The following is a 10,000-nucleotide window of genomic DNA, read 5'->3' as shown; positions in this document are numbered from 1 at the left end:
TTTATGATGGACAGATGCACTTTTATGATGGACAGATGCACTTTTATGATGGACAGATGCACTTTTATGATGTACAGATGCACTTTTATGATGGATATGATGCACTTTTATGATGGATAGGTGCTCTTTTATGATGGACAGATGCACTTTTATGATGGATAGATGCACTTTTATGATGGACAGATGCACTTTTATGATGGACAGATGCACTTTTATGACGGACAGATGCACTTTTATGATGGACAGATGCACTTTTATTATGGATAGATGCACTTTTATGATGGACAGATGCACTTTTATGATGGATAGATGCACTTTTATGATGGATAGATGCACTTTTATGATGGACAGATGCACTTTTATGATGGACAGATGCACTTTTATGATGGATAGATGCACTTTTATGATGGATAGATGCACTTTTATGACGGACAGATGCACTTTTATGACGGACAGATGCACTTTTATGACGGACAGATGCACTTTTATGACGGACAGATGCACTTTTATGACGGACAGATGCACTTTTATGACGGACAGATGCACTTTTATGATGGACAGATGCACTTTTATGATGGATAGATGCACTTTTATGATGGACAGATGCACTTTTATGATGGACAGATGCACTTTTATGATGGACAGATGCACTTTTATGACGGACAGATGCACTTTTATTATGGATAGATGCACTTTTATGATGGACAGATGCACTTTTATGATGGACAGATGCACTTTTATGATGGATAGATGCACTTTTATGATGGATAGATGCACTTCTATGATGAATAGATGCACTTTTATGATGGACAGATGAACTTTTATGACGGACAGATGCACTTTTATGACGGACAGATGCACTTTTATGATGGACAGATGCACTTTTATGATGGATAGATGCACTTTTATGATGGATAGATGCACTTTTATGATGGATAGATGCACTTTTATGATGGATAGATGCACTTTTATGATGGACAGATGCACTTTTATGATGGATAGATGCACTTTTATGATGGACAGATGCACTTTTATGACGGACAGATGCACTTTTATGATGGACAGATGCACTTTTATGATGGATAGATGCACTTTTATGATGGACAGATGCACTTTTATGACGGACAGATGCACTTTTATGACGGACAGATGCACTTTTATGATGGACAGATGCACTTTTATGATGGACAGATGCACTTTTATGACGGACAGATGCACTTTTATGATGGACAGATGCACTTTTATGATGGACAGATGCACTTTTATGATGGACAGATGCACTTTTATGATGGACAGATGCACTTTTATGACGGACAGATGCACTTTTATGATGGACAGATGCACTTTTATGATGGACAGATGCACTTTTATGACGGACAGATGCACTTTTATGGACAGATGCACTTTTATGATGGACAGATGTATGTTTTTGAGCTTCAATCTGTTGGTTGCAATCCACTGCCATTATAAAGCTTGAATATTTTTTTAATATAACTCTGATTGTATTCGTCTGAAAGAAGAAGGTCATATACAGCTAAGATGGCTTGAGGGAGAGTAAATCATGGGCTAATTTTAAAGTGAACTACTCCTTTAAAGAGCAGCTTCGTTTTCAGGCTCTTAAATCATGCGTGTTGTTGTGCGCTGCAGACGATTTCCCCAAACCCCAGATCACGGTCCAGCCCGAGACACAATCCGCCATTAAAGGCACGAACGTGACCTTTGTGTGTTCGGCGGCCAGTTCCAGCGACTCCCCGATGACCTTCGCCTGGAAGAAAGACAACGAGGTCCTGAACGACGCAGAGATCCACAACCAGGCCCACCTGCGGTCTCAGGTCAGCGAGGTCACGGAGGTCACGGAGTACACCACCACCCTGCAGATGCGCACCGTGGACTTCTCCAGCGAGGGCCGATACCAGTGCGTGATCTCCAACCACTTCGGCTCCTCGTACTCGAGCAAAGCCAAGCTGACCGTCAACAGTAAGTCTTCGAATCAGAATGCACTCTTAAAAAGAGAAATCTTAAAGATTTCAGAATTAAACTCTCCTGATAGTTTACTCACGTCATCCAAGATGTTCATGTCTTTCTTTCTTCAGTCGAAAAGAAATGAAGGTTTTTGAGGAAAACATTCCAGGATGTTTCTCCATATAGTGACTTCAATGAAGCGTCTCAGCTAATGCTACGCTAACTGTGCTGGGTTAGTCTGTGCATGTGTCTTTCTTTACAAGTAATCTTTCTTTCTAATCTATCTAGCTTAGCTAGCTAGCTTTTAAAACTTTACTCTTTCAAGCCAACTTAAAAAGTTTGTCTACAAATTTGTTTTATGCATATGTTCATCAGAAATGATAATTATATAAAAACACTACTGATTTAGACAAAAAAAACTAAACCAAACATGGGTTAATAAATAATAAAACTTGAAATGATCAACACTTAAATAAGAACTAACATTTAAAATGAACACAATAAAAATACAGTTGTTCATGTTAGTTCACAGTGCATTAACTAATGTTAACAAATACAACCTTTGATTTTAATAACGTATTAGTAAATGTTGAAATTAACATTAACTAAGATTAATAAATGTTAGTTTAGTTGATGTTAACTAATGAACCTTATTGTAAAGTGTTACCATGATTTTCATAGAATAACATCCTATTCCTTCTTCAGAAATGCTGTGATGGGCATTTTTCAAGAATATTGTATTAGAATATGTGGGCTCATAAAAATCTAATATTATAATATCTAAAATCTAATATAGTGACTTCAATGGAGTCCAACGGGTTCAAAACAGCTTCAAAGTCTCGACACGATCCAGCCGAGGAGTAAGAGTCTGATCTAGACAAACCAGCGGACATTTTATAAACAAATAAACATTTATATACTTTTAACCACAAATGCTGGTCTTGCACGAGCTGTGACGTGAAGGACATTACGTAGGGATCGTGTCGAGACTTTGAAGCGGTTTTGAACCCGTTGGACTCCATTGAAGTCACTATATGGAGAAACATCCTGGAATGTTTTCCTCAAAAACCTTCATTTCTTTTCGACTGAAGAAAGAAAGACATGAACGTCATGGATGACGTGAGAGAGAGTAAGTTATAAGGAAATTTTAATTCGGAAGTGAACTAATCCATTAAATTGATAAAACTGGTTACGCCCATCGACTGTATAAAATATGGGTGTAGTGTGCGTGACGTCACTCGTAGTGTTTCTGAAGAGCGTTTTTGAAGCCCAAAGTGGGCGGAGCCGGCCGTCGCCATCTTGGCAGCGTCACTCCCGGATAAAACAGAGGCGGATTAGCTGAGGTGACGTGACGCTAACAGACAGCAGACAAACGGCTAGTAGTGACATCAGCGGCAATCCACCGGTCACTCAAGTGGCCACGCCCTTAATTATGCACAACTTTAAGGCTTAATATAATTTAAACGGATGAGTTATAAAATAATTCACCCGCCTCACAGTCGCCATGAAGGACAAAATTAGCTATTGAGAGCAAAACCACTTTCTGCACCAGACTGTAAACATGTTTTTTCTGCTGTAAAGTTGAGCATTTTAACATGCGAGTCTATGGGATTGAGTCTCTTCTGCAGCCGGCCTCTAGTGGCCCGTGGAGGAACTGCAGTTTAAGTTGGTTTCAAGTGAGACAGGAAGGTTCTCATTCTTCAGTTTGTCTTCCCTAACTGATTTTGTCCCCGCAGTGCTGCCGTACTTCACCAAGATGCCCATGGATCTGACGATCCGCGCGGGAGCTACGGCTCGACTGGAGTGCGCGGCTAGCGGACACCCGTCTCCTCAGATCGCCTGGCAGAAAGATGGAGGCACGGATTTCCCAGCGGCCCGCGAGCGACGGATGCACGTCATGCCGAGAGACGACGTGTTCTTCATGGTGGACGTGAAGACGGAAGACATCGGCGTGTACAGCTGCACTGCCCAGAACACAGCAGGAGCCGTCTCAGCTAATGCTACGCTAACTGTGCTGGGTTAGTCTGTGCATGTGTCTTTCTTTACAAGTAATCTTTCTTTCTAATCTATCTAGCTTAGCTAGCTAGCTTTTAAAACTTTACTTTTTCAAGCCAACTTAAAAAGTTTGTCTACAAATTTGTTTTATGCATATGTTCATCAGAAATGATAATTATATAAAAACACTAGTGATTTAGACAAAAAAAACTAAACCAAACATGGGTTAATAAATAATAAAACTTGAAATGATCAACACTTAAATAAGAACTAACATTTAAAATGAACACAATAAAAATACAGTTGTTCATGTTAGTTCACAGTGCATTAACTAATGTTAACAAATACAACCTTTGATTTTAATAACGTATTAGTAAATGTTGAAATTAACATTAACTAAGATTAATAAATGTTAGTTTAGTTGATGTTAACTAATGAACCTTATTGTAAAGTGTTACCATGATTTTCATAGAATAACATCCTATTCCTTCTTCAGAAATGCTGTGATGGGCATTTTTCAAGAATATTGTATTAGAATATGTGGGCTCATAAAAATCTAATATTAGTTTTATTTAAATGACGTTTAACGAGAAAAACGTTTTTTTGTTGTTGTTATTTTTAAAAGTTTTTGTCACCATTTGTTAACAAGCTTCTGATTTGGCAATATACACAACAAGCTTAAAGGGTCATGAAAGATATTTAGATCAATATTTTGGGTCTAATTATTTACTTACGTGGCGAGTATCTGTGTAATAATTGGGATAATGTACATCCAGCCAGCTGTTATCTCAGAATAAACCCCCTTCAGGTTTTTGTGTGTGTGTGTGTTATCTCCGAATAAACCCCCTTCAGGTGTGTGTGTGTGTGTTATCTCAGAATAAACCCCCTTCAGGTGTGTGTGTGTGTGTGTGTTATCTCAGAATAAACCCCCTTCAGGTTTTTGTGTGTGTGTGTGTTATCTCCGAATAAACCCCCTTCAGGTTTTTGTGTGTGTGTGTGTTATCTCCGAATAAACCCCCTTCAGGTGTGTGTGTGTGTGTTATCTCCGAATAAACCCCCTTCAGGTTTTTGTGTGTGTGTGTGTTATCTCCGAATAAACCCCCTTCAGGTGTGTGTGTGTGTGTTATCTCAGAATAAACCCCCTTCAGGTTTTTGTGTGTGTGTGTGTTATCTCCGAATAAACCCCCTTCAGGTGTGTGTGTGTGTGTGTGTTATCTCCGAATAAACCCCCTTCAGGTGTGTGTGTGTGTGTTATCTCAGAATAAACCCCCTTCAGGTTTTTGTGTGTGTGTGTGTTATCTCCGAATAAACCCCCTTCAGGTGTGTGTGTGTGTGTGTGTTATCTCCGAATAAACCCCCTTCAGGTGTGTGTGTGTGTGTTATCTCAGAATAAACCCCCTTCAGGTGTGTGTGTGTGTGTGTGTTATCTCCGAATAAACCCCCTTCAGGTGTGTGTGTGTGTGTTATCTCCGAATAAACCCCCTTCAGGTGTGTGTGTGTGTGTTATCTCCGAATAAACCCCCTTCAGGTTTTTGTGTGTGTGTGTGTTATCTCCGAATAAACCCCCTTCAGGTGTGTGTGTGTGTGTTATCTCAGAATAAACCCCCTTCAGGTTTTTGTGTGTGTGTGTGTGTTATCTCCGAATAAACCCCCTTCAGGTGTGTGTGTGTGTGTTATCTCAGAATAAACCCCCTTCAGGTTTTTGTGTGTGTGTGTGTTATCTCCGAATAAACCCCCTTCAGGTGTGTGTGTGTGTGTTATCTCAGAATAAACCCCCTTCAGGTGTGTGTGTGTGTGTGTGTTATCTCAGAATAAACCCCCTTCAGGTGTGTGTGTGTGTGTGTGTGTTATCTCAGAATAAACCCCCTTCAGGTGTGTGTGTGTGTGTGTGTGTTATCTCCGAATAAACCCCCTTCAGGTGTGTGTGTGTGTGTTATCTCAGAATAAACCCCCTTCAGGTGTGTGTGTGTGTGTGTGTTATCTCCGAATAAACCCCCTTCAGGTGTGTGTGTTATCTCAGAATAAACCCCCTTCAGGTGTGTGTGTGTGTGTGTGTTATCTCCGAATAAACCCCCTTCAGGTGTGTGTGTGTTATCTCCGAATAAACCCCCTTCAGGTGTGTGTGTGTGTGTTATCTCCGAATAAACCCCCTTCAGGTGTGTGTGTTATCTCCGAATAAACCCCCTTCAGGTGTGTGTGTGTGTGTGTGTTATCTCAGAATAAACCCCCTTCAGGTGTGTGTGTTATCTCCGAATAAACCCCCTTCAGGTGTGTGTGTGTGTGTGTGTTATCTCAGAATAAACCCCCTTCAGGTGTGTGTGTGTGTGTGTTATCTCAGAATAAACCCCCTTCAGGCTGGTGGAAGATCCTGATCACCCTGTCGGGTTTATTCTGAGATAACACACACACACACACACCTGAAGGGGGTTTATTCGGAGATAACACACACACCTGAAGGGGGTTTATTCTGAGATAACACACACACACACACACACACCTGAAGGGGGTTTATTCTGAGATAACACACACACACACCTGAAGGGGGTTTATTCTGAGATAACACACACACACACACACCTGAAGGGGGTTTATTCGGAGATAACACACACACCTGAAGGGGGTTTATTCTGAGATAACACACACACACACACACACACCTGAAGGGGGTTTATTCTGAGATAACACACACACACACCTGAAGGGGGTTTATTCGGAGATAACACACACACACACACACACACCTGAGGGGGGTTTATTCTGAGATAACACACACACACCTGAAGGGGGTTTATTCGGAGATAACACACACACACACACACCTGAAGGGGTTTATTCTGAGATAACAGCCGGATGGATGTGCATTATCCCTTACATAACGTCCCGTTCCTTCTCCAGAAACGCCTTCGTTCCTGCGCCCACTGATGGACCGTTCGGTGGCGACGGGCGAGACTGCGGTTCTGCAGTGTATCGCGGGCGGGAGTCCTGCACCCCGCCTCAACTGGACCAAAGACGACAGCCCGCTACTCGTGACCGAGCGACACTTCTTCGCCGCGGGGAACCAGCTGCTAATCATCGTGGACGCCGCCGAGGGAGACGCGGGAACATACACGTGCGAGATGTCCAATCCTCTGGGAACGGAGCGCGGGAACGTGCGTTTGGCCATCATTCCCAACCCGAACTGTGACCCGGGCGTGGGCATCGGGTCTGCGGCGGGACGAGGGTCTGAGGACGACGGCTGGACCACTGTGGGCATCGTGATCATCGCAGTGGTGTGTTGCGTTGTGGGAACGTCTCTCGTGTGGGTGGTGATCATTTACCACACGCGCCGACGCAACGAGGACTGCAGCGTCACCAACACAGGTCAGTCCTGATTAGCGTTTGAGTTTTAACGATTCCTATTTCGATTCTGCTTATCGATTCTTATTGATTCCTAATTTCGATTCCAATAAGGTAAAAAAACACATCAGATATCATTCACATTTAGTCTTATGGCAAAGCATTCAAAGGGGTGGTAAAGTATGATTTCACTTTTTCTAACTTTAGCTAGTGTGTAATGTTGCTGTTTGAGCATAAACAACATCTTCCAAGTTCAAAGCAAAGGGAGATATTTGCTTTTAAAGAAAAGGACTACAACAAACGGCTGGTAGGGACTACACGACATTCCTCCCGGGTTAGTGACATCAGCAACCCTAAAATGTACATAAGCCCCGCCCCCGGGACACGCAGTAGATGTTGAGGAGAGGAAAAGTTGTTGTATAAGAGTAAATTTGTGAGTCAGCTCAAACTTTAGCATCCTTCTTTTCACATGTAATAAAAAGTCACTCTGTGTGCATCTCACAACAGTTCCTATACGAGCGATTTATAGATTATCATGACAGAATATCCTAATTGAAGATAGTTAACTCCACATCAGCAACAAATTCATCAACTAACCATTCAGAGACGTCCTGTTGCTCTACATGTTGTCACTTCTTCTTGAGTCTCTCCATCTTTGTCTGAGTCCGTTTTAACATTAAAGGCAGAACAGTTTCTGTCATTTTAGTGTGTCAGCGTGAGGTAATCGCAAACCCCCTCAAAAAAATTGTTTTTGCAAACCCTCAAAATGTGACAACTTTAACATGCTATATAAAAATATCTGTGGGTATTTTGTGCTAAAACTTCACACACACACACACTCTGGGGACATCAGAGATTTATTTTACATCTTGTGAAAACGGCATTTTACCACCCCATTAAATGTGGCTGAATATCATGAACACAAATCAACAGCTAAAGAACTCCTACACAAGGAACGTTTGCCTGTAGTTTAAAAACATCATAGAAGAACAACTAGCCGAACTAATGAAAAATTCCAGCATTATTAAACACCTACGCAACGAAGACAGCAGCGTCACCAACACAGGTCAGTCCTGATGCTGTGCGGAAATCATGTACTGTATAAAATATGGGCGTAGTGTGCGTGACGTCAGCCGTAGTGTTACTAAAGAGCGTTTTTGAAGCCCAAAGTGGGCACTCACACACACACACACACACACACACACACACACACACACACACGTCTGGTTCAACATGAACACGTAACGCCAATAATCCTGTTTCTCTCACGTGTGTAGATGAGACGAATCTCCCGGCGGATATCCCGAGCTATCTGTCGTCTCAGGGAACGCTAGCGGAGCGCCAGGACGGGTTTATCGCGTCTGAGAGCGACAGCCATCAGTACATCAGCTCATCCATCGGGGGGTTTTACATGCCAACCAAAGACATGAACAGTAAGACGTGACCCTCCGCTCTCTTTATACACTGTAAAAACAATCACTGATATTTACGGTAAAAAAAAATGGCTACAAATTTACAGATGGAACTGAAACAATGATTAAAAATGACTTCTTGATTTTCCTCGTCCCATAGGCCTCTGCCAGCTGGACACAGGAAGTGATGCGGACATGGAGGCGATCGACCCGATGCTCTGCCGTTATCAGGGGCCGGTCGGTTCTCTGAGACGCTACAGCCCTGATCCTCCCGAGTCCTACACAGGTGAGCGGTGCGGTCACATGACCCCTGACACGCTACTGTCATATGACTCCTGAGAGGTTACTGTCACATGACCCCTGAGACATGACCCCAGAGACACTACTGTCACATGACTCCTGAGACACTAGTGTCACATGACCCCTGAGACATGACCCCAGAGACACTACTGTCACATGACCCCTGAGACATGATCCCTGAGACGCTACTGTCACATGACCCCTGAGACGCTACTGTCACATGACCCCTGAGACATGATCCCTGAGATGCTACTGTCACATGATCCCTGAGACGCTACTGTCACATGACCCCTGAGACATGACCCCTGAGACATGACCCATGAGACATGACCCATGAGACATGACCCCTGAGACATGACCCCTGAGACGCTACTGTCACATGACCCCTGAGGCGCTACTGTCACATTACCCCTGAGACGCTACTGTCACATGACCCCTGAGGCGCTACTGTCACATGACCCCTGAGGCGCTACTGTCACATTACCCCTGAGACGCTACTGTCACATGACCCCTGAGACATGACCCCTGAGACGCTACTGTCACATGACCCCTGAGACATGATCCCTGAGACATGACCCCTGAGACGCTACTGTCACATGACCCCTGAGACGCTACTGTCACATGACCCCTGAGACGCTACTGTCACATGACCCCTGAGACATGACCCCTGAGACGCTACTGTCACATGACCCCTGAGACGCTACTGTCACATGACCCCTGAGACGCTACTGTCACATGACCCCTGAGACATGACCCCTGAGACATGATCCCTGAGACATGATCCCTGAGACATGACCCCTGAGACATGACCCCTGAGACATGACCCCTGAGACATGATCCCTGAGACATGATCCCTGAGACATGATCCCTGAGACATGATCCCTGAGACATGACCCCTGAGACATGACCCCTGAGACATGACCCCTGAGACATGACCCCTGAGACATGACCCCTGAGACATGACCCCTGAGACATGACCCCTGAGACACGACCCC

The 10,000-nt window shown here is 43.5% G+C and overlaps 1 protein-coding gene across 1 annotated transcript in view; it reads left to right on the top strand.

The window, feature by feature from the left end:
* lrig3 (leucine-rich repeats and immunoglobulin-like domains 3) overlaps window positions 1–10,000 on the top strand; it is a 42,377-nt gene that overhangs the window by 27,947 nt on the left and 4,430 nt on the right. Inside the window, exons 13-17 of the mRNA XM_077197568.1 lie at window positions 1,648–1,977; window positions 3,699–3,980; window positions 6,853–7,317; window positions 8,571–8,726; window positions 8,866–8,991. Of these exons, the coding sequence (XP_077053683.1) occupies window positions 1,648–1,977; window positions 3,699–3,980; window positions 6,853–7,317; window positions 8,571–8,726; window positions 8,866–8,991 (1,359 nt within the window). The remainder of the gene's footprint in view (window positions 1–1,647; window positions 1,978–3,698; window positions 3,981–6,852; window positions 7,318–8,570; window positions 8,727–8,865; window positions 8,992–10,000) is intronic.

The sequence above is a fragment of the Siphateles boraxobius genome, unplaced genomic scaffold (assembly GCF_051911475.1).
Source record: "Siphateles boraxobius isolate OS27281-9 unplaced genomic scaffold, OSU_SipBor_1 4, whole genome shotgun sequence".
Taxonomy (NCBI): Eukaryota; Metazoa; Chordata; class Actinopteri; order Cypriniformes; family Leuciscidae; genus Siphateles; species Siphateles boraxobius.
The sequence above is the reverse complement of the archived record's forward strand: the minus strand, read 5'-3'. Positions and strand labels throughout refer to the sequence as shown.